This window comes from Melospiza georgiana, chromosome 4 (genome assembly GCF_028018845.1).
Source record: "Melospiza georgiana isolate bMelGeo1 chromosome 4, bMelGeo1.pri, whole genome shotgun sequence".
Lineage (NCBI taxonomy): Eukaryota > Metazoa > Chordata > Aves > Passeriformes > Passerellidae > Melospiza > Melospiza georgiana.
In genome coordinates, this window is record NC_080433.1 from 28,047,697 (window position 1) to 28,073,355 (window position 25,659).

At 42.7% G+C, this 25,659-nt stretch overlaps 1 protein-coding gene across 1 annotated transcript in view; it reads right to left on the minus strand.

The window, feature by feature from the left end:
- Positions 1–24,253, minus strand: part of NUAK1 (NUAK family kinase 1) — a 47,229-nt gene extending 22,976 nt beyond the window's left edge. Inside the window, exons 1-2 of the mRNA XM_058023350.1 lie at positions 23,957–24,253; positions 737–857 (exon numbers count right to left, since the gene is read on the minus strand). Of these exons, the coding sequence (XP_057879333.1) occupies positions 737–857; positions 23,957–24,253 (418 nt within the window). The remainder of the gene's footprint in view (positions 1–736; positions 858–23,956) is intronic.
- Positions 24,254–25,659: the final 1,406 nt, after the last annotated feature.

Below are 25,659 nucleotides of genomic sequence, written 5' to 3' on the forward strand. Positions count from 1 at the left end.
AAGACTGCCTGACCCAGGTCTCTCTGAACCTCTGGAGTCTACATCCCAAGACAACATGCAGCCTCCCTCCCTGCAGCAACAGGCCTTTGGACTGGCATCTTTTAGCATGCACATAACATGACCTGCCAAGCTAGTACTGGGACATAAATAAACTGGCAAATCATCCCAGCTGTGTCCCAGGAAGAAAGGAGGTAGACGAGGAAGACAGGATAAGGAAAAAGGAATGATAAGCCAGCCACCAGAGTGACAGGAAAGTGTGCAGCGGTGGACAGGAAGTGGATGCTGGGATTCAGGGGGAAAAGCTGCAATGACAGAAGCAGCAACTTGAACTGACTGGTAAGGGAGGTCCAAAGTCCTAGAGCAGATAAGGGCAGTCCTGTGCAGTCCAGGGAAAATAAAGCAAACAAGGACTGGTCTAGGGGCTGGGAACAGAAACAGACATCAGGCTGAAATGAAACTGAACTGTACAGTGGGAGCAAGGACATGAGGTGATACATGCAACCATCTCCCACCTGCGACTGACACAATGAACTCACACAAGAAGAAGCTCTTCCTAGCAAAGGTTTATGCATCTGTGAAACACTGGTAGCTCAGAGGGAAGGCAGTGCTCAAGGCAGTCTCATTGGTAAGGGATGAGCTACACCAGGAGTAAGGGTCCCACGATCTCAAGAAACAGGAACATCAGGTCTGCAAGAATGTAACAGAGCAGTCAGGGAGGAAAATCACATTCACTAACCTTCATATATGGTGATGATATGAGGGTGGCTGAGGGATGACATGATCTCAATCTCCCGTCTGATGTGAACCATATCTTGTTCATCCTTAATTTTGTCCTTACGAATGGATTTTATTGCAACCTATAAATGCAGGAAATCAAGCGTTATTCTTGGAACTGAACAGATGCATCTAATCCACTAAGAAGAGTTAAAAAATAAATACAGATGTTAGATGTTGGCAGAACATGGAATGACCAAAACAAACCTTTAAAATACAAACCTCCATGCTCCAGCTCCCTCACTATATAACAATAAATACACTCTCATGACAGTGTAATGGGTGACATGAAGTTTTGGGCTCTTCAGGTCTCAGGACTTTACTGAGGGGGAACACAGCATCCTTCAGAAAGATTTCTGTGCTAGCCTAAGCACTCTCCTTATGCAAATGGCAAAACTCCTCAAGAGAATTTGATGGGAAGCACACTTGCTAAGACATGATTGCATCTGACAATTTCAAAAAGAAACTTTTGAGACAATTTATTTGAAAAAACTTTGATATCTCTGATGGAACAGAGGCAGGGAATCCAGGGTGCCAATTATGTATTAATATCCATGTTAATACATAAATGATCCCATTAACACAGATTAGTCCATGGTTCTCTAAAGCAGGCATACTGTTCAGGAGTTGTGACTTATTCAAAAATCAGAATAAATAAGTCTTTAAAATTCACATCTAAACTCGTCCTTATATAAACCCAAGCCTTCAGGTCCTACACAACACTTATGCAGTCACTGCAAAACCATATCCTTCCTGCATCCTTCCTCAATCAGCAAGCTTTTTTACAAGCATATCATGTGACTGGATGTCTTTCCAAAAGGCAGGGTGGGAACAGAGGAAGTGATAGCTGAACTTGCAATATAAACTCAAATTATAACAGTCCTTGTGTGTGTATGTGTGTTGCCTGTGAAAAAAGGGCTTATCTGAACACTCCCATAAATAACTGTGGAGGTAATCTCATGCCCTATGAGAAATAAAGAAAGCAACAATGCAGAGAAGCTGGTGGGAGAGGGAAGGTGAGGACATTGTGCATACTGAATGGCATCACGGTCTTTATTATGGTCAATATTTACCCTGCATTGTTTTTTCAAGCTAGAGTTCAGGGAATAAATTATCAGCTAGCTTAAAATCAACAATAAGTCATTGAAAAACATCACTGACCTGCTGAGATGACCACCCTTTTATGGGTAAACCAAACTTGTGGCATTCTTTGCAGCCAACTACTGTGGACTTCTCCTGGGAAAACATTTGTAAATCTATGATTTACATTATTTCCTCAGTTACTCTAGGAAAAAAAAAAATTCACTGCCTGCTTCAAGGCAGTAATTGCAAGTGGCATGACCAGTATTGTTTTCATTATATGATGTAGCATTGAGGATATTGAAGAAAGAAGAGAAAAACTTACAATATTATAAAATTGAAATGTACATAAACAGGAGCCACTTTAAAGGATCAGGTTTCCTACAAAGCCTTCAACTCTGAAAAGCAACATTGTTCGAAAAAGCATTAAGCATATGCCTCATCCCCTTGAATTCCCAAAGACTGCTGCATGTGCTTAAAATTAAGCTCTTTCTCAAGTGCTCCCCTACTTTGGGACAGTAGAACAAAAAGAAATCAAGGGACAAAACGATTCGCATGTTAAACCCAAAACAATTCTTTTTTTCCTCTTGACCCAAACATTTGGAATAGAGACTTTAAAAGTAACAACATAGCTATAGTCTTCTTTACATGGCACATATTTCTAGAAAAGGTAATACAACAGATCTTAATTGAATGAGTGACCAAGATAGCCTCCAAGTAATTCTAGAGATGGAAAAGGCAACCAACTCTAAAGATGACAATGGATTTTTCCCCTTCCCACGTTTGCATTGGGACTGATTGCAAATGCAAATACACCCTGTATACAGAAGGACGTGGGTGGCTCTTGGAGCGGTATGTGCATTCCTGCAATAAATATAGACATGGGTAAAAACACATTTTTTATTAAAAGACAGCCTTGTATTTGGCTCTGAGGAAGAATTTAAGAAGGGTTTCATTGTCAAATATACAACGGGGAGCAAATTCTTCCCTATTCACAGCTGGTAAAGTAATAACAGCAACCTAGAGGACATGCCAATCTCCTGATAACTTGACTGCGTGCTTCACAGACAGGACTTTTGCACATCTACCCACTGGCCTCTGTAGAAAATTGCATATAAGAAAACATATTTTTAGATACAAAAATGCAAACATGATTGAAAAGTGTGGTAGCACTTTGTAAGTATACATTTGGATCATTATTCTAATGCAAACAAATGTGTTGCCTGGGAACATATTTTTTAACAGGACCAGAGAGTTTACAGTCTCACAATCCATGCTGAAAATTAAGGCACCTTAATTTTCAGGCTATAAAGGCTATTCCTAAAAGTTTTCCCAAATTTCAAAGATGGTACTTAAGCTCTCCTGAAAGCATCACTTCCCAGTTGCAGAGGCAGAATTCAACAGCACAGCCAAGGTACTTGAGATTTTGTCAGACATCCAGGCTGTAATGTCTCATCCCAAATATAATGAAAGAATACATACTGAACACATCCCTTGGGTTTTAACATTCAAGACTTTCTCTTCCCTCACTTGGCACTTGGAAACAAGGAAAGACAATCAGCAGGTGTGAAATATCTTTACTTCAGTGGTGTCAGTGGAGCCAGGGCAGCTCTAAGCATCCACCTGGCCACGGTCAGCCCATGCCCTGCAATCCTGACACACAGCAAGAGCGCTGTGTGGGAGGCAGTGCCCCTTGTACGTTACCAGTACAAGCACTCACACAAAAGAGAGGTTTACTCACATGCTCACAAAGTAGTATCACTCTCTATTTGCACAGTACATAAGTCGTAGCCATTTATTAGTTAAACCTTGATAAGCAATTGGTGAAACAGCACAATTTATCCACTTTCAGAAGGTGAGAAATCAAAACAGAAAGGTGACATAACTCCTAAAGGAAACAAGGGCAGTAAGGAAACAAGGGCATCTCAGAAATTGCTGCCTGCCTCTTCCTCCCAAACTGCGCAACACACCACAGAAGTGCCTTATTCAACAAACCATCTTGTTATTAAAGGATGACTTCTGATACCTTTCCCAATGTTCAATTGCTATTTTTCTCCTCAAAAAGGGTAACAGGAAAGTGAAAGGTTCAAAGGCATCCAAAAAAATACTTTTCACCCCATGCCATCTGCCTGGTGGCCTGCACAATCCCCAAGTGGATAGGTTCCACACTTCAAAGGCTATCAGCCATCCACAGCCTTGCTGGTGACCTGGTCTGAAAGGCCAAACAGTGAGTGATGGGTGTCAGCAGACTGTCAGAGCTGGCATCCCAGAGCAGGATTAGTGGAGCAGGACAGCATTCATTCCAGCTATTCCATTCTAAGAAACAGATTTCTGCCAGGCAATTCTTTCACCTACACCAGTCTGCTCAGACCACGTCAGCAAGAATACTTGGGCTCAAGTCTACTGCAGTGAAAAAAACCAACACCAACAAGAAAGCAGCCCAGCTGGGTTTTATTCAGTATTTCATGGAAACATTACAAATCACAATCACATTCCAGGTATTTATTACATGTTTCATTGTTTTCATATCTCTCAGCAAAGCAAGACCCCTAGCTGTATGTTATGGTATCGGACTGTAAAACAAGCCTCCCTTCCAGGTCTTCTAAAATATATAATAATATAACTTCTCTCATGAAATTTATTTCTTTCAGAAATATATTCCAGAAAATACATTTTCAAAGAGGGCTTATGCTTTTAATACCAGACAGAGCTGGCTCAAATTTTTCTAAACCCCACTTACGAGACTGTTGCATGAAGGACCTGAATAACTTCAGCATAATAGGAAATAAGGCAAATTGAAAAATACCTTATGAAAGAACTTGTTTGTTCATTCTTAAGGCTCATTTCTTTCTTTCTTTCTTTCTAGCCTGCTTTCTTGCTTTCTCTGAAAGCAGTGGCTTCACTGTGGGCAACATCAAAATTTATTAAGGGTCACAGCCTATGAATCAAGATTACAGAAAAAGCAACACACTTTTTACATCAGCTACATTAACTACTCCAAATATTCCCGCTCAATATCTGCAGAGAAAGTGCTGTTAGTCCCTTTGGTACTCTCAAAACACTGTACTTATACCTCTACCACACTTTTCAATATGTTTTACTGGGTTTAAGACTTAGATAATTTAATTATAGTATTTTTAGTAACACTACTAGTGGAGGAATTTGTATTTTTCCTAGCTTCTTGTCTTAATGAGAATTTCAGATAACTCCAAGACCTTGCACTCAGAGAGAGTAATGTATCAGATTCCTAATCATGAAATTTAAAGCCTCTCACCCCAACAAAACAGGTTCAAGTTCACCCAAAGCCCCTATAGACACAGTATCCAATCTGGCAAAACACTTTAGCACATGTGAGCAGGCCATCGACTTTTGTGGGACAGTTCACACATGCAAAGTTAAATACATGCATGAGCACCAAGGTCACAGCTCAAAACTAGGCCATGTGAAGTTTCCTTCTGGAAATCATTACTGGCTGTGTGCACCAAAACCATCCCCAGTATCTTCTGCGGTTCTGATGGCTGCATGCTCCCACACATGGGTCAGGGGGAGAGAAAGACCATCAGACATGGGATGAAATGCCTCCACCTGCACCGCCAGTTCTGGTACCAGTCTCTGCTCAGAAGGAGGTAAAGAGAATACCCTCCCCCAATCTATGGTACAGGCAGGGGGTGTGAACCTCTAATACAACCAGGCACCTCCAAACTGCTGTGCACAAGCACAGCCCCAGCTTCACTGCTGCTCTGCCTTCCAGAAACAGACAGAAAAGAGGGAGCAGAACTTTTGGCTTCCCATCCCTCCATGAGTCAGTTTGCAGAGTGTGCTGGGCAGGAATCGTAGAGAAATAAATTGTTTTCAAAGCTCCAATAAATTACTGGTTTCCATTTGGTGGAAAGAGGATTTATACTCACTCCCTGAACTGGTGTAGAGAGATTAAGAAGTATTTTCCAACACACTTCATGCTTCTTTGCTTTTGTTTCATACAAATAACTGGAATTGAACTATAAATACTTCAAAAGTATGACAGTTGCAAAGGTTTCTGTACATTCAGTCGTATCTGTGACAGAAATGTCTTTCTTCTTTTTCAAGCTTCTTGGCTGCTTAGCAGAGCAAAACAGGTAGAATTTATTTTTACAGAGCCTGATCAAGACCACTGTGTACATAAAGGTATCTCCAGGTCTAAATATCTGGCAAAGGGCATGGCAATAGGTGCCCATTTCCATATCAAATCTCCATGTCTCATGTCTGCCGAGTCTCTGCTGGCATCATCATTTACAGCTGAGCAAAAAAAAAAAAAAGCTGTGTTTTTATCAAAGTGAGAATCTATTTTAAATGATTTCAGGAAGTTGGTTCATGTGTTCGTTTTAGTCTAATGAACCTAAGTTTGCCTCATTTCCAGCTGAGTTGTGTGAATATAAATTAAGGTAGTACTAGCCACAGTGCAGAGTCACAGATTTTTAAGTCGGTGAGTGCTGTAGCTGAGCCTGACTACTTAAATGGCACAAACCACTGACCCTTCCACAGCAATTTCTGCATGCAGTACATTCAGACCCATTGAAGACTATCTTCCACTCTCTATTATCTACCAAGGCTATTTTTAGGACCATAGTGAGATATGAACTGTTTTTTTCCACCAAGGGAGGCTGTGACTTTTAAGCTGGTTCCAGCACTTGTACATACCATCCATGCTCAAACAAATTCCAATGGGCTGTAGCAATACTATTATGGAGAGTCAAAAAACCACCATCAGGACAGAGAGCGAAGTTCCCTGAGAAAGGGAAACCAGCTCGTTGCCACTGAGCAATATGTCAGAAAAGATGCTTAAAGAAAATTATTTAAAAACATTTTCTTTGGGTGAAGAGGGAGGGGAAGGTTAAATACACATAAAACTCTTCTTTCTGAAAGCTGTGAACTGAATTCATCCCTACCCAGGGTTGGGAAGTGGGTGAGCCCAGCCAGTTTCACAGCTCTGCTTCCTTTCTTTGAGATTCGAAGGTGGGAAGTGCAATGTGCCAAGTGCCAACGGGGTGTGGAGGTAAAGAATAGGTTGATCAGCCAGGGGAGGAAGAGAAGGGGAGAGCAGAGGATGTTCGGGGGTGGGGAGAGAAAAGGTACATTGTTCTTTCTCCAGCTCCAAAGAGCCAAGTAAGAAAGTCTGGCACCATATAATGCTTTTTCCAGGGGAGTCTCTGCCTATGGCTCTTTGCCCAGACATCACCAACCCAAGAGGAAAAGAAACAAAGCTACAAAATTATGTGGTCCCTGAGGTGGCTGCAATCAAATGATAAGGAGGGGAATGCTGATAATGCAGTTGCATTGAAATGGCACTTCCAGAGGTTGCACAAAGGAGAAAAAGGAAAGGCAGAGGGCAGGCTGAATAACTGTCTAATTGGCCTCTGGACCTTCCAGGTGGGAAGAAGGATCCAAAGGGTTCTGAAAAGGGGAAAATGAAGCATCCAAAGGGTTCTGAAAAGGTACACTTATGAGGAGTTCTTTTTGTAAGCCTCCTACCACATGATTATACCTTTGCCGTGTCCATTTGCTGAAAAAAAGTTATCTTGAGATTCCAGCCCTGGGCCAGATGCAATACTAAAGAGCATCACGCAGGACATGCAATTCTAAGAACAAGATTCTGCATGGTCATAGAAAACATTTCATGCAGTCACTGAAAAGTTGACAAAAGGCCACTGTGAGTGTAAGCAAAATTAGTGCCTGGCGTTGTGCAATCTGCTAACACATCTCTCAGAGCTCTCCCTTTCAGGCAAAGAGTAAGGTTGACACAATGCCATTGTTTCAGAGATTGTTAGTTTTCACATCCTAAAAGCCAGATCATCTCTGTGGTGATACTGCCTGGGAGACAAGCACTCAACAAAATCCTTATTAATTATTTATCAGCAGCCCGACTCTATTCTTGGATATGCTGGCAAACTGTGCAGTAATTGGGAGAGTTGCTCAAAGCAGTAACTGGTGCCATCTGCACCCGAGTGAGCTTATGCTGATTTAAATCTCAGCTTCTGCTCATTACTTTGTTCCACCATGTTTGTTCGTGTCCTGGATGTTACCAAGAACAAAACATCATTACCGTTGCTGCCAGCCAGCAGCTGCACACATAAAGGGCAATGATGCACGTGCCTCGATGCACCTCTCAGGTCCATGTGCTTGTGGGACATGAAGGTATTTTTTACAGCTGCCTCACTCTGCATGGTAACAGCATACAGCAAACATCAGTGTCTCCCTGTTTCATTACCCTCTTCACAATGTACCAGACAGATTATATTTCTAAAAACCAAAGCTGATGTCACTACTGTAGAGAAACTCACTCTTGTGTCAAGGCACTAGAAGTCCTGAGTCAGTGTGATAAATGTTAAATAAAAATTCTATTTGCATAAGCTGAGGGACAATGTGCCACTGTCTCTGGGAGAATGAAGGTATGATTACCTCAGGTTTAATTTTCCTTTTCAGGTTCTGCTAGATATAGTTGCTGCTATCATATCATAAACGATGATTCACCAAGTGGAGAAGAGGAATTAACTATTCACAAACACTCAGCAAGGGGATTACATATTCCCTCTAGTTCCCCCTTTATTCACAGAGAAAGATGTTTGTGGAATCAAGTTTTTATGAACAGTAGAAGGTATCAGGTGAATTTACACTGTACATATTTAAAGTGGGTGATAGGAGGAATATACAACACCCTTCCTCCACTTCTTTCCTCGCCCCCACGTACGGTGCTTGTTATCAGGATTTGTGAGCACATTTTCTGAGTAACTACTGCCTAACTGGGAAATTTGCATCCCTTCACTGTCTGGTACCCACTACCCTCAGCTACGTCTAAAAAGTCTGGCACATTTACACCATGCATTCTCTGACAAATTTCCCTGGCAGACCTTTCTTCATTTAATGCTGAGAATCCTTGCCTCAAGAAATGCATGTCAGAAATATACCAAACAACTTCTCCCTTCCCAGAAGATTTTTACACCACACTACTGAAGTCCTAAGTCATAGCACTGTTCAGTTCTAGAAGAAAGATCCTACAAATAACCACCATCCCTAGCAATAATGATGTGTTTTCCTTAGTGATGACTCAAGTTGCCCCTTCTCACCCCTCCCCACTGTCCCAATAGCATGCTACCACAAATCTGCATTCACTTCAACCCTCCCTAACCCACAGTAAAACAAATTTGCTGTGATAGGGGCAGAGGTTGCAGAAGATTTGTTGAAAAGCAAAGATATTACATGACCAGGTTATTAAAGATGTTTGCAGCTGTGTCCTATCAGAACTGGAGCCTAAGACTGGTGTGGCATCCTGGGAGAGTCCCTATCATGTGCAGACTTCACCCTCCTGGAGAAAAGAGTGGGACTGTTTACATTTTCTCTAATACACTTCCAAATGTAACTCCATATCATGCACAGCTTGATGGAAGACCATCTCCTTTCCAATGTCTAATAACTCACAAATATCCCATCCAACTACTTTCAAACTTTCAAGAAAAGTTCATGCTTTGGCACATAAGAAATTAGGTCTGGAAAGAAACTGGGGTAGGGGATTTCCCCAAGGCAATGGATGTTCATAACTGTAATTAAAAAAGAAAAAAAATGCTTTACAGCCTCAACTATGGATCATTCTCCTTAAGAGATGTTAACCAGCACGGAATGCCACATTCACTCAAAAGATGAAAACTGCACTTACAGTTAACTTCTAGTGAAGTTGCCAAGCAGATGTTTATTTTTGGCTTCCACATTTACCAAAGCCAAATACTACACTGAGTTGGGATTTCACAAAGTCTAATTGCTTTTCTTCCAGGTTACAATTTTGTTGGAACCAAAAAGGGGGGGAAAAGGAGGGGGAAAAAAAAACAACAGAAAAAAAAAAAGCTGACTTCACTTTTAAGTAGGAAAAAACCTGGTAGCATCCGTTTCTATCATGTCTGTTTATATCATAGTTTAAATGAGGTTAGAATTGTGCAATCATTACTGATTGACTTTCAAACAGCACAGCTCTATCCAGCACATAAGCAAAAGAGGAAAAGTCACTGAAAGAGAATCCTGTGTCAGTCAGTCTTTTAATTTCTGCAAGTCTGTGTGCAGACTGTTTAGCACTAATTAAATTATTGGCAAGGACTGAAAAGAATTCACAAGAATTCTCAAAAGAATTTAAGATGACCGAAAGAATTCACAAGCCCCAAGTTCACTGTTCTCAATGTTAGATGGGTATTACAGATCCACTCTCCAAAACCTGGAAGATAGATTTCACAGTAATTTTGGGGCTTGATCTCACAGCTACCACAGCTGCTGATGTAATGCAAAACGCTAACCTGAGGCAGCAGAGAGGAACTTTAATTCAATGTTGTTCTTTCATTGTGAATAAGCAGTGAACCACACTGAAGTAATCCTCCAAAGTAGGAGTGCACACTGTTCAAGGCATCAATTTGGGGATGAAACATAAAACCGAGATCTTGGCTGTGTCATTATAAAAAAAGCCCTTTATGACTTTCTTAAGAAGACAGGTACAAAGCCCTGGTGCCTGGATCTAGTTCCAGTTTGAAAATTACTCCTGTAATTCCTCCAATAATTTAAATTGGAAATGGGGTTATTCAGACCCTCTAAGCAACTGCTGCAAACTGTTACAACGTGCTGCTAAATAATGGTAACCTCAGCTGTTACCAGAGTCTGTGAAGTGATTTTGCAGGTTTAGGTGAAAGGTAGTACATCAGTGCAAGGCTGTAATTCACATTAATCAAGGAAGAGGGTTAGACATTGTTTGAACTCTTAGAACCATTTTTTCCCAAGAAGCCATCTCACAGCACATTTTCATTTATTGGTACGTTCTGCTTGAAAAAGTTGTGGATAAATAAATGTAACTTGGATTATTCTCTCTTTTTCACTGAAGCTTCTGTGAGTTCAGAGAAACCTCAGAACCACTGAGAGCTTTGCACATATTTACAATGCCTCTTCCACCACAAATGTGAAGTCAGCTGGTATTGTGGGGATCTTTAGATTTTTCTCTCCAGTCCTACAGTCCTTCAGAGAAAAAAAGAGAAGTGCTGTTTCACTACGAGAATTACAATAGTACAAGGAAAAACTTGGGAAGAGTGTTTTTTGAAAGAAATGTCTGTACTTTCATGCACCACAACACTCATTAAAACCAAAAACCATACTGTTTGACCACCTGAAATTCCTAATTAACAGAACGGAATTTTTAAGTGTGAAGAGATTTTTAAAGCTGAATTTATAGACTTTAGTCTTTTAGAATTACATTGATGAGCAAGGATTCGTTATGTAAAGTCCGTGGATCACAGAAATTATATGATGGAGGGTGCACAGATGTGTTTAAACAGCACAGTTGGAAGGGTTAATGACATGGAAATATCAGAAGCACCTGTATCTAGTATACTTTCCTAAACTGATCTAAGGTGGATCAAAATATAAACACCACTTCCTGGTGGGAATCTAACAAACCATAAACCCATATCCTATCTGGAAAAATACTCTTGGCATACAAAAAGATTGGCAATCATGTATCAAAGCCTCACCCAGATTATTTTGCTCCAGGGCTTACAGATCACTTTGCAATATTAAATTTGTTTTTGTTAACACACTGCTTCAGTATTACATTGTTCTGCCTGGACATTACCTATTTAATGGTTCCTTCTGGGAAGGGATCGTCTTAGAATTTATGATGGAATGTGGTGGAATTACTACAGTGGGAGGAAAGGAGTTTGCTAAGATTTCTTCCCCATCCGTCTCTGATTTCTGAGAAATATTTACACCCCTGAAGGTAGAGGAACCTCCTGTTGTTCATTTCTGTTTATTGAAAGTAAATTACCAGGGCCACCCTAATGGCTGAGAAGAGAGAGTAAAACAGGAACGGGAACACTCTTGCTCCCTGCAGCCAGTTGGGCTTGGAATGAATGTGAGAGGGTGAGGAATGAATTATACTTTCCTACAATTAAGTGGCTGGCCATCTAGCAATTCTGTAGCCTTAAATGCATAATTCCAGCTTTCCCTGCTAGAAGAGGAGTTCACAACTGCAGGCAGTTGCTCTAAGCAGTTATGAGGAGACTTAACTTTGGAGGGAAAAAGCACAACGCAATTATTTTTCAGGATGGAAAGCTTTGCCTAAGAACTCCTTCAGACCCTGCGAGCTCCAGGACTGTTGCCCCCTTCTTCAACATGCACAAACACCTTTTTTGGCATGTGTTTTGGCTGGAGTCAGTTGAACAAGAGAGAGAGTTTCTGGGATCCCCTTGCCAGAAGCTAAGCTGTTAGGTAGTGTAACAACAGCAGCCCAGGATTCCCACTTCACCCTGTCAGTGACCTTTGCACACACTTGGACATACCCCCTTCCTCAGAGTGAGGAGCAATCCCCTTCCATGCTGCTCGGTCCAGAAACACATCTCAGCAAATACCACAAATCATGTCAGACCAAGCAGGACTATTAAAGCAGCGCTGCATAATGTGAATTGCTGTCCACAAGGGACCGGACCAAGAGACTGCCTAACCCACTTTGTTTAACTTTTTAGTTAAACAATCCTGAAAGGGGAAGCTGCATTGCTGCTCTGGAAATTACAACTTTAATCTCATTTGAACTACATATTCCTCAGTTGAGGAAATAATTTAAGAACCAACTCCCAAATAAGACATTTTTCTACATTTCCTGGAAATATATTATTTCCAATGCTGTGAAATAAAAGCAGACTTATTAATTTACCCAGGTTAAAGTTCTTCCAGTAGCCCTAATAAACTCTAATGTCAGGCTAATTACACGCATTTCACCAGTTTTGCATATTCATGTTGCTCAAAGGAACACCACACAACACCAGTGGAACACTGATTGTGTTCAACTCAGCCCCACAAACCATTTGCACATATTGCATTTATTGCTCACTCGTGCTGCACTGCCCACAGCAGAAATCCATAGTGCTTCCCTGAACACAGAGCAAGCTCCATTTCCCCTCCATTTGGGTATGCTTTAATACAGCTCTGAGGTGCCAGATTGTACTGGGTTATTTAAACAGCGTCTAGAGTTTTGCTGGGCAGGTAAGAAGAATAACTTGGGTGTGCAGTAAAACAAAGATACAGCTGTTTGTGCCAAACATTCAATTTATGGCAATACTTCATAGGAATTATTCCCCATAACAACTGAACTGTCATATCCTACAACTACATCCCAGGCAACCTCCCAGATGAACTCACTACGGCTGCTGTCTGATGTGCTCTACATACAAACATCCAGAACTAACCAGATGTTCTCTATGTAAAACATTTGGTTTGAAACATGCAGTTCTTCTTTCCAAAAATCCATTACATTTGTTTAATGGACTCGCACAGTTCAACTAAAATATCCTGGAGCAGACATTTGACTGCAATTCTACTGTAGAAGCCCCATCTGCAAAAAGAAAGAAAAGAAAAGAAAGAAAAGAAAGAAAAGAAAGAAAAGAAAGAAAAGAAAGAAAAGAAAGAAAAGAAAGAAAAGAAAGAAAAGAAAGAAAAGAAAGAAAAGAAAGAAAAGAAAGAAAAGAAAGAAAAGAAAGAAAAGAAAGAAAAGAAAGAAAAGAAAGAAAAGAAAGAAAGAAAGAAAAGAAAGAAAAGAAAGAAAAGAAAGAAAAGAAAGAAAAGAAAGAAAAGAAAGAAAAGAAAGAAAAGAAAGAAAAGAAAGAAAAGAAAGAAAAGAAAGAAAAGAAAGAAAAGAAAGAAAAGAAAGAAAAGAAAGAAAAGAAAGAAAAGAAAGAAAAGAAAGAAAAGAAAGAAAAGGCAAATGAGAATGCTTTTCATGATTTATGCTGTCTTTATGATCAGCCAGTTCATAAAATACAAGCTCTGCTCTACAGACAATAACACAAATCGCTTTCAAGTGTATTGTTTAGTCTTTGCCTGTGTTAAACAAATACTTCAATTTAAAAAAAGGGCCGAACTCTACTCTTCAGCTTATAAGTGTTAACGCAACTGAGAGCAGCATTTTACCCACATACATCACAGGCGATGCAGTTTTTTTGGCTTATGCTCAGAATGAGTGAGTAATGACATCCAATAATGATAATCAGTTACATTCACGGTTGCAGAGTTTTCCTTTCATCCAAGAAGGGCTTGAAGGAGGTTGAAGTACAGCATGAAATCTTTCTCCCTGATGAACTTGTGAGCAATGCATAACCCAAAACAAGGCCTATCACAGGTTCCCTTGGACCACATTTACACAATAAAATGCCAGACAGAATGGAGGAATACTTTGTTTTACTGAAACACTGGTAGAAAACTCTCAAACTGTACACAAAAAAAAACCCCTGTAGTTGCAAAGGATGGCTAGTCTCGGGCCTGGGTGCAAAAGCACTGCACAATCCAGCCTAAAGGCCCTCATTCCTCCCAGGCTGTGCTGACACAATGGCAACTGAGTTGTATCAGGTGGTGATCAACAGTGAGAGCTGTCTCCAAGGCACAAGAGATGGCGGGTTTTTGAAAAACTGGCACCATCCCTTCAAAGTGTGACTGAAACTATGGAAGAAGATGTTAATTTTAAGAGCAATTTTCCTGAGATGGTTATACCCACACAAGGAATGGCTCAGCACAGTGCTGGAGCTGTGGTCGACCTCAGCTCTCTCCTCATGGCTCCACCACAGAGTTTCTGGATGAACCTCAGGGAAACCACTCACCCTCCTGGAAGCCCAAAGCATGGCTGTAACAGTTGGCTCCTACAAGAACTGGAGCTTAAACCCACAGATCACCATTTAATGGTTTCACCTCATTTTGGTGCCCTGAAGAGAATAAAAACATGACAAAGGAAGTAGCATGAAGGATGCTATTGCTCATGTATAGTCCTGATTAAAAAGGTATCTTCCCAAGAGGCCAATGTGAACATCTCTCAGTTACATCCCTACACAAGTCAGCTAAGCCCGCATTGCCTGCAGCAGGTATTCACAGGAATTTTGCCAGTTCCAGACCACATGGCATTAGAGCACATACCAAATGGGAAGGTTGCACTCTCCCCTCTTCTCGTCCCAAAGGCTATTTTATTTCCTCACACCAAAACAACAGCCCTCAGCTCTGCCCTGCAGAATCCACTGCACCAGTTGTCCCCAGGCATCTCCGAGCACCTTTGCTCCTCCTTCCTGAGCTGCACTCTGCTGGGGAAGCCATAATATTTGATTTGTGCAGAGTAGCAAAAATATGCAAATAAGTGACAGCTCTGAACACGTGCCTTGGAAGCTATTTCTTTAACAAATGCTTCGCTGTCTTCCCCTGTCAGACTTGTGTGCAAAAGACTTAACCTTTTTGTGTCAACAACAAAGCACCGTTAAACAAAAAGAAACATTTGCTTAGTTACCACACAACTCAAAGAAGTATTTCTACCCAACCCCTATTGCTATCTTTTGTGATTAAAAAAATATTCACACTCATTTTTAAAATAACACTTGTACCTCAAATAAAAGGAGATATCTTTCACCACCAGGCATTTAATAGAGATTAGAAATACCATCAGAGATTAAATGCCTTATTGTGTACAGGAAACATGATATGAAGGCTTTGAGATCTCCATCAACAGCAGGATCCCAATTTTTCTGATCTACGAAGGAATACCTAAATTTAGTCCCTGAACTTGGTATAATTTCACAGGAACAATAAATTATTATTTTTTTAAGCCTAATGTCCCGTAACTAGTGTCTTTATTCTGAAGCAGTGCTGCTTAAGGCCAAACACGCTGACTCAGCTCCATGGCCCAGCCAGACATTAAGATAACTGCAAGTCCATCAAACAGCCAGACCTCAGAACAAAGACAGTGCTCCAGCCTTAAATCATCCCATATGTGACTGCTGCGCCAGAGTCACCGAGGGGCTCTGGGATCACCAATGTTCCCCAGGAAGGCGCGGCAACAGGGGAAGCACAGCCTGCGAAACATCAATGCCCTGTCACAGAGGCAGCCAGCCCCACACTAGGTGCAGCAGACCCTCCCCTTCACCAGGCTAGCGTCCCAGGGACAAAGCAGCAAGCGCTCTCAGGCACCATGCTGAAGGTGTGGTGAGGTGAAGTGGGAAATGCTGACAGTGAGAAGGGAAGGCTGAGGTGGAATCCAGAAATTAAGAGTTACATTAGGAGCATGTTAAACTCAGCAATCTCAGCTGCAGTTTTCTTAATATTTATAAAAAACAAGACCAGCATTTATTTTGTGATTTTCACATTCATCTACAACTGGCCAGGATGGTTTCACACAGGCCAGCCATGCTAACCCCTTGTCCCACAGCTGTCCTGTGACAGAGTTTTTTTCAAGTGAATAAAATACTTCAATGGGTGGTTCCTGGAAAAGTCCATACTTGAGCAAGACCCAGGACTTCCATCACATCATGGACCAATGGCAGCTTTAATGACTGATGGCTCATAAACCATCAGAGCTAAGGAAGTTCGGTCTTTGGAGAGCTGAGGGACACAATGAGCTTATATCATGCAACAGTTTAACAAACTGAACTGAGGATTGGCCCATGGTCTGTAGTTGAAAATAGAGAAATTGTGGAGCTCAAGTAAGAGTACAAGAACCATGGAAGATCGAGGGATGGTTACAACCTTGCCCCCTCCATGCTTTGCAGCACACAGTAAAGGTTACAGGAGGGCCTCCACACCCACTAAACATCTAGCATTTTTGGTGTGGGTCCAGGATGTTTGAGGGGTATGGCCAGACACAGTACACACATGGAGTACCTCACCCAGCCTTCGAGTGTTCAAAGGTCTAGGATCCCCTAATTTATACAACGTACTATGCTGCCTGTGAAGACATGGTGATAAAATATATTCTGTTTAAAAGCAGATACTTCTCAAATCATAACTTGCAGATGCTCAAAGTCTTTCATGTGGGTAAGAGGAATGAAAGCCATAGAGACTGATTTTGTAGCCAGGGAGTACAGGAAGCAACAGCAGGAGAAGACTATTGAAAGCCTGGATACACTTATGGCTTTAATGAATCGGTCATCAAATATAACAACACACATATGCAGTTTTTACCTTCCTTTGTAGTTCACTCCCCACCCTCCCCAGCTATTCCCTATATATCTAGCAAAGTGGAAATTATTTTGAGTTTAGTTTATTAAATGGATACACATGGTATTCACATCTGCTGAAAGATATTTGAGGGAAACACTGACAAATATCATTTACATATTTAGTTGGAGACCTTTTTATCTGAGACATTTCCTCTTACATATCAACTATCCTAAGTACATTGACCCATCAGTGCTAATGACGAGGTTTTTCTATAAAGTGTCTGGTGCACACCTGGGCAATTTAGGGAGGAGGCAAGAAGGACATGCTCTTGTAGGTCCCATGCCAATGTGCCCATCACTGGTCGTGTGAAACCATCAACACAGAACACCCGAGATGGACGCTGGTTGCCTCCAGCCTATCCCAGGTCAGGAGCTGCTAAGGCTCAGGCCAGCACACTGAGGAGCCACCAATGGCTTTTGCTATCCATGCTCCTATCCCACCCAAAGCCTGGAGGCAAACCTCTAGCTTCAGAGAATAGTTCAGAGCTGTAGCAGAAAGCATTGTTTCGTCCCGCTTTTTAGAGGAAAACATAAAAGACATCAGTAAGGAGAACAGTGTCTTGCTGAGAGGAGCACAGTTGCAAGCAAGAGGAGGAGCTTTGACATCAGCATCCCAGTTCATGTAGACAGAGGGTACATGAGTGCATACAGGAGGGAGAGACTAGAACCAGGCAGATGCCCATGTCAAACCAAAAGTCATCAACCAGTTTCCAAATGCCTGGTACGCAGCTTTTGAAAACATGTCCCATAGGCTCTACATTTGGATAATCATGGCTATACACATGTTCACCTGCTGGTATTCAGGGCTGATATATCCAGAGCTGGTTTTCAACCCACGCAGTTGTCATTCTTGCTTGGCACTGCTGTTGCCCCACTGGGTGCCTCCTCCCAATTCCTCACTTCAGCAGAGGCTCTCCAGTTACTTATTTACCAGACAAAACACAGACTAACTACAATTACAGTTCTGTAAAGAATAAACAATTGTTCACAAGAACTGCACATTCCACACAGTTTCATTCAACATGCATGACCTCGAACTACAGTACATACAATAACTGTCTCCACACGGCAAATCCACACTGCGGTTCCTAAAAAATAATAATTTTTAGAACACATGCCACTAAAAAATGCAGTACATTTTAGCAATATTTAATTAAAGACTTTGTACAAGCAATTTCCATTTTCTTGTGTTACCTAGCACATGGTGCTGTGAAACCATTTGTAAAAACACTTAGGCATTTTATAGCGTTTTTACTGAAAGCTGCATTAAAAACATTGGCTCAAATTCTGTTGTGAAATTTCACATGTAGAGGGAATCACACTAAGTATGCATCAAGCCAAAATGTGCCCTGCTCATTAGTCTAACTTTCCCATATTAACCCTTCCAGAAAGGAATACACTGAGACACAGGGAAGTTTATTATCGGCCCAAAATTGCTCAATCCAATGCAGAAGAAAAAAAATAAGGCAACAGTCTCTTGGAAACTTTTAATTTCTTCATCTGTAAGGAAGTGCAACATCATTGAGAAAATATCATTTGATCTTTACTCAAAGCTCAAAGAACATGCTGTTCTCTAATTTAGGAAAAGACTTGACAAACGAATAAATTCAGATGACCCCTTACTGGCTAGTCATTAATTCAGACTTTCATACCACTGACCCATATTTCCCTGAACAAATCTGCTTCTCCAACAGAAATTCTCAGTGCAGAAAACTAGTAATCTGTTCTAGTACCATGCTCCTGATGACCTTCATGCTGTAATCAGCTATTTCTGTCTGCACCCCTTAATGTTAAGGTCTTCTTTGGCATTTCAATTATGCAAGTGTTTATATGAAGACTGCAGCAATTTGATACAACCAGGTAGTAACTCCTATGGTAATAAAGCCCACAATATTCACTGTGAATTACATTAGAATAATTCCAGTGGTTTTCTTTCCATTTGCTGCTTTTTTTTTAAACCACAATCTGGGAACATATATAATAGTTAAGGGTGGAAAAAATAACAAATTAACAGCAAAACTGTTTTCAAGCCCATATACTCTTTCCAACTTCTATTCATTCCAGGTCTAGAATTTCCATGCATGCAGAGGATGACCCGAGTTTCACTAACATGCCTTCAGGACCATGAAAACACTGTCCAGATTTAGTCACATTACAAGTCCCTAAAGGAACTCAGTCTGAACATCTTAAATAAATAAATAAATACATATGCACATGCATAAGATTTAGGCTACATATTTTGCAAGAATCCCTTCTGCCCTGAAGAACCTCTGACCCCCATGTGACGTGGCAGGAGAGGTGCCCTGCTCTGGCAGCAGAGGCTGCACAGACCCTGCTGGCAGCTGCCAGAGCAGGGAGCAGAGCCGCACACCCTGCGCGGGTCATCACGCTGGCACGCACAACAAAGCAGGAGGCAGCGCAGCACAAAAGGGCCAGCAATGGAGACCAAAGCTGGATGTCACACAGGGACAAAAGCCCCGGGTAAAGAGAGAGGCCAGGAGGCAGGACAGGCTGAGTGCTGCAAGAGGAGGGTGTCATCCACAGGACCTTGATGTTACATAGTCTACGTGTCGGGACAAATCAGGTACTTGGTTGTGCACTCAAAACTAGCTGAAACTTCTGCTGATTTTGGCTTTAATTGACAAGTTTTTCCTTTCTCATGCATAAAATGTGGTAGTAATGCAAGCTATTAATACTATAATTGACGTGTATTATTAGAGCTGTGGAAGCCACACTCATGAATCAGGAACCTGCTAAGAAAGTACTGTACAGACACTTCACATCACATCAGCATTGTGTAGATACTTATTCCTGTGTCTGCCACAAAGGAAGACGTCTTAGTAAGAGCAACAAGAACCTCAAAAGAAATAAACAGATTCTGTCTCAGATTTGGACATTATCCCGCAGAGGATGCAAACCAAGCAATCGAGATAAAAATCAATATGAAGCAGTGACCCAAGTGCTAACTGGAGAAATTCTCAGGGCAAAAAATGGAAATATATTATTAAAGATAAAAGAATCACATGCATCAGAGGGATACTCACATTTTCTGTGATATTGGCAGCACAGGTGAGAGAACAAATATTTCACCTGGCTTTCACTGCCCTCAGTGACCCATCAACACACTTTTATCCTATTATATGGAACTTATAAAAACCACACTCCAAAGAAATGGTTGTGTGCCCAACAAGGCCTTAATTACTGACATGACAGAGCCATAATTGTGGATATTCAAATTTTGGTTTTGTCATGATATGGAGAAGTACAATCAGCAAAGCAAAAGTCCTCCTTTCATGTAATCTGTTGCTGTTCCAGGTTTCAAAGACCCTGTGCGACCCTTCAAACTCATCAAGAACCAGACCTGTGTCAAAGTGAAGACTTGCACTGCAGTTGTAAATAAAATATTTGGTTGCTCTAAAGTTTGAGGGTTTTTTACAAGATTTTGATCCAGAAACCAATTACATTTGGCAACATCCTTCTACCCGCACTTATTATGCAAAAGAGATAAATAACACACGGCAGCCACCACACATAACATGGCTGTCCAAATATGCACCATGTGCCTGCTCTCCATGCTGGGCTGCTGCTTGTCATCAATTCCCAAAAGAATTAACTTTCCGGAGGAACGGCTGGAGGAGAATAGTGCTTCCTCCACCTGCTGGTGAGGAGGAAGAAAAGATGTAGTGGCTCAGGCAGAAAGAGGAACATGAAGGAAGAGGGGAGGCAGGCTCCTGCAGCTACTCCCCATCACCTCCCAAGCGCAGGCTAGGGAGAGAAAGGCAGACAAACTTCCTGGCTTTGGCAAACAGCAAACAGAAAACACCTATCTGTAATCGAAATCTGCATTCTATTGACTATTTACTCCAGTGGAATCATCTACTCAAAGAAGAATCCAGCAGCATTTACCATCTTCAGGCACCATGCACAGAATCAGCCAGAGGTGGTCAATACACACCTTAAATAAGGCTGAAATAAGCGTACCTGTGGATTTCTTGGCTAACAAACATTGAATACATAACACTAACAAAAGTTCCGTTCTTTGGTTTAACATGTGCAAGATGACAAGTGGAAAAAACACCCACAGAAACGTGAGTGTTGCTTACAGGTGCCTTAATTTAAAATGTCAAAAGTTACAACTGTGTATACTGAGACAGCACAAATGAAGAAACCTTGCTGGCAAAATTAGGCACCTCATACATCATATACTGGGCAATATTTTAACTGCTCCATGCAGCATGCAATACTGTCTGTAGTCACTGTGGTAACTAATGCACAAATTCACCTAAGTTGTTTCCAGTAACAAACCAATGTATCATACAATCTACCCTGGAGCTTTATGGCAGGAAACTTTATGATCACGTCTCACTGCATTACAAGGAAAGACAACAAAGTTAAAGTTAAGAGGAATAACAATTTGAATAAACCTGTAACCTGCTAACACATGCCAAATACTAATTTCATTTAAGTCAACAGAAATCCTGCTACTGATTTCCAATGGCATAGCATTAAAGCACATCTGTACTTTGCACTGAACTGCCTTCTCACCTTGGTTTTACTTTATTTACCCAAACCTAACAGTTTATTTCATTTCTGAGCTCTGTTTATATAGATGACAACAAATTCAACGTTTGTGCTTCATATTAAAAGCGTGGCTAATCACGTAAACCTCTTTATTAAATTCCATACAGCTAAAGAAATTCTTGACAGAGAAGAGAAGTGGAAAGGCTAAACAGGAGAATTGCTTGAACAAGACTGATGAATGGGAACACAAGGTCCAGCTTTGCAATCTGTTACCATTCAGATTTAAATACCTGCTTACCACTGAGTAAAGAAAGTGACGATCAGCTAAACCAGTAACAGAGCAGGAAGCAAACAGCCTGCACAAGAGCACCCTTAGGACTCTTGCTGCTGGTTGCAATAGGATTGGCATTGGACATGGTGCAAGAGACAGTGCCGGCCACATCACATTCCCTGCTGGACACGGCAGCATCTGGTCCAACCTGCTCATGGATAACACAAACACTGCCCCTAAAAAGAACTGAGAAGAGGAAAGGGAAGAGAAAGATGAGTGGAAAAAGCAAAGAAAAACTGCTGCTCTCTGATCAGTCATCTCCAGTCAGTTCTCTAATCTCACCCATGGAAAGGAATCAGTGTTCACAGTGATCAATAACAGTCAGACAAGGGAACTGTCAGAAAACAAGAAGCGTTTTCCATTCACCGAGATCTGGCTGGATTCCTGACAACTAGCTTTTATTCTGCAAGCAGACAAACTCTGGACATTTTACATACACTCACAGATGTTACAGTTCAAATAGACACGTTACGCCAGAGCTCGCCTGCAGACTAGTTAATAATTACGGAGTGCCACACGCCAAGGCTTGCATTACTCCAGTAAAAAACTCACACCCTGCTAAGGACTTGTTCAGCTTCTACATACCAGCTGATACAGCAAATGATATATTTTTATTGCATTTAAGATTGCGTAGGTATTCTGATTTTCACTCTCTCCATTTCAAGATGGCATTGGCCATACAAATTCAGTTGATGATAACATCAAAGTATACTCTAACTGTGCAGCTGAAGAGCTTGACAGTTAGCAAAATATGGAAAGACCTAGCGTGTTGTTAAGTTAGATGAGACACACATCTACCTACTCTACATCCCTTCCTCTGTGAGAGCTCTTTCCAAACCCAAATCTCATGGTACATTAATGCCACCCTTTTTTTGTTTATTTCTCAACTCCTTGAAAAGAGATCTTTTCAACTTATTTGCTTATTCACTACATTTTACAATGCAACTCAAAACTAATCTACTTAAAAAATAATAGTAAGCATATAATATAGCCCTGAAGCTTTTGTTAGCCTGAAGTCGTAAAACAGCCAAGACAGCAAACTTTAAAAATCATGGACTTAGAGTGAGCATGTGCAGAGATGTCCATCTCTGGTTTCTCTTCAGCCAGCCTCCAAATGAGCTAATAAACTGAAAGCATATATGATATGACTACAACTTGGCCAGAACTCTCATTTTCACTGTCAACACAAAGATATTCAGTTGCAAAGTGTTCCTTATTAAAGTCATAGCATCTGAAATTTCATTTTCTTTTACAGGCCCTTCTGCCTCTGGGTGCGTGCTGAGCTCCCCAGCAACCGAAAGGGAAAGGTAAATGTAACATCACCAGGGAAATGCCTCACTTTTAGATGAAGTCCAGTGAAAACTCGTATAGTGCACTTCAGGACAAAGACCTCTGTAAAAAAAACCCTATCTCTTTAACACAAAAATGCCCACCTCTCATTCCCCTGCCCTCTGTGGATAGTTATGTATTTCTGGGAAGGAAAAATGACAATAATTCTGACTAACGTGTACGTTGCTTCAATTGCATTTCTGCGCCCGGCTGGAGCGCTGCACCAGTGAGGAAATGCTGAAGCTGAGTTATTGATGGACAATCCCCAGGCTGCTTGAAGTCTCAAGCCAGCCAGTACCAGAGCAGTGAAATGGATCATAAAAACCAATGGGGTGGGCTGCAGTCCCTGCATTTTTTTTAGGTGTCAGCAAAGTTCAGCTCACAGAAGTATGAGGGAATCACAGCATTTTTAACCAGAGAAGCGAACGTTTTCCCTTCTGACAGTACTTTGTGAGCAGCGCTGGTTAGCCAGGGCATGTGACAGGTTTCTCCAAAACGTGAATTTCCACTGGGCAAAAAACTATTCACAGTGGACACGCGTGTTAAAAAAAAAAAAAAAAAAAAAAAAAGAAAAAAATCAGAAAAAAAAGTAAGTCACCCTAATTTTCCAATAATAACACATCTCTCCAAAATGTACCAATGCGCTACTACAATGCCTCTACCACTCCTCTCAGCTGAAAGTCTCTCTGCAGGGTTGAACAAAGCCGCGGACCGCAGGCACGGGTGCGATGCTGAGCGGGTCCCCGCCTTGGCACCACCCGCCGGCCCCGTACACAGGACGGATGCACCCGGCCAGCTCTGTTCCGAAATCGGTGCTGGAATATGATCTTATATATACACCTGTATATATAATAGTGTATATAAGAGAAAGAGGCAGAGAGAAGCCGCTCTGTTGCCTTACCACTCTGCCAGAGAACCTCTCGATGGCCCGCTTGACTTTGCCATAGGTGCCTTTGCCCAAGGTCTCCTGCAGCTCGTAGCGATGCTTCAGGTTGTGCTTGTGGTGATGCCGTTTCACCCCCTGCTGCTTCCTCGCCGCCGTTACCTCCGGGGACGGAGCCGCCCGGACCGGCTCCTCCATGGCCGCCGCCGCCGCCTCGCCGCCGGGCGGGCCGGGGCCGCAGGAGGAGCAGCGGGGCGGCGCGGGGCTGGAGCTGGAACTGCTGCTGGCACGGGCGGCCGCCTCGGCGCCCTCCATGCCCAGCGGCAGCGGGCGCGGTACAAGCGCCCCGCTGGCCTCACCGCCTCTGCCTCGGCCCCGCGCCCGCGCCGGCACCACGGGGCGCGGCGGGCGGGGCGGGGCGGGCCAGGGGGCGGTGGCGGCGCCCCCGCTCTCCGCCCCTTCCCCGCCGCCCGCCCCGGCAGCGGCACCGGCGTGGGGCGGCTCCTCCGCCCGGCCCGCCCCGCCCCGCCCCGCCCCGAGAGCCGCGGATGGGGCGGGGGTGGCAGCGCCGGGGATTGCTGCTAGGGGCACTGCTTTGTCTGCCGGGGCCGTGCAGGTTCCGCCGCGGCTCTCCCGGGCCGCTGGAAGGCGCCTCAGCGGGGCCGAGCCCCGCGCCTCCGCGGCCCTGGGCTGAGCCCCTGGGCCCCGCGGCCCCGGGCTGAGGCGAGGCGAAGCGAAGCGAAGCACCGGCCCCGGCCCCGCGGGTCTGGTGTGTGCACCTGCAGGGACGACGGGCAGGGACTGGAGAAAGCCTACACCAAATACAGGTCTGGAAAGTTTTTCCAGAAAACCTCTAATTTTCCCCATTCACGAAGCGGGCGAGGGTTTCCTGTCGGGTTTCCATGTTGGTGGAGCTGGCAGAAAAACTCAGTCACACCCAGGTGCCGCCTGTCCTTGGCATGGGCAGGCACTGTTTGCCTGCTCCACAAAGTTTTTGCAGGTGAGGAACCTTCCTGGGCCCAGTCCTGCTGTGGTTCACTTGCAAATCTGCGCCAAGAGCTGAGGAACACCTCATGTCTGCTTTCGGGATCTTTGAAATACAACGAATGCATCGGTTTTATGCTTTCTTCATTTTAAACTAAGGGTTATTTCTTTCAAAGACAGCTTGAATACTTAAACCAGCACAGATATACAAATTTTACTGAGGTTAAGATGAATCATTTGTTCCCTTTAGAAAAGAAGCCATCCCCAAGTTCATGGCCAGAGAAGGCAGATGGTCACTTGTAGCAGAAATGGGAAATTTACATGGGGTGGAATCAATCTGGAATTCTCCACTATGGCCAGTTTTCTGGAACAACACAAAGGCTTTCAAGTGAGAGCCCTGGTTCAGTGTCTCCTCCCCACCGAATGTTCTTAAAGTGCAGATTACAGTAGCGGGTTGTCTGTTCTGCAAAGATAACACACAGACCTTTGGAAATCTTGGCTTCCACTCTGTGGTCACAGCAATATCAAGGCACAGAATTTCAGGAGCCAATAGCCCCATCCCTCTGTGGGAGTGCTAGCACAGAAGCTGATCCATGTGCTCATACAGTTTTACGGGCTGGCTCCTGCAAAGGCTCAGGTCTGTCAAAGGCAACTAATTCTGGAGTGTCAAGGTGATGGGGGGATACCCAGGCACCAGCTTTGGTGAGGATGCTTGTTTGGTTTCTCTAACTCACTGG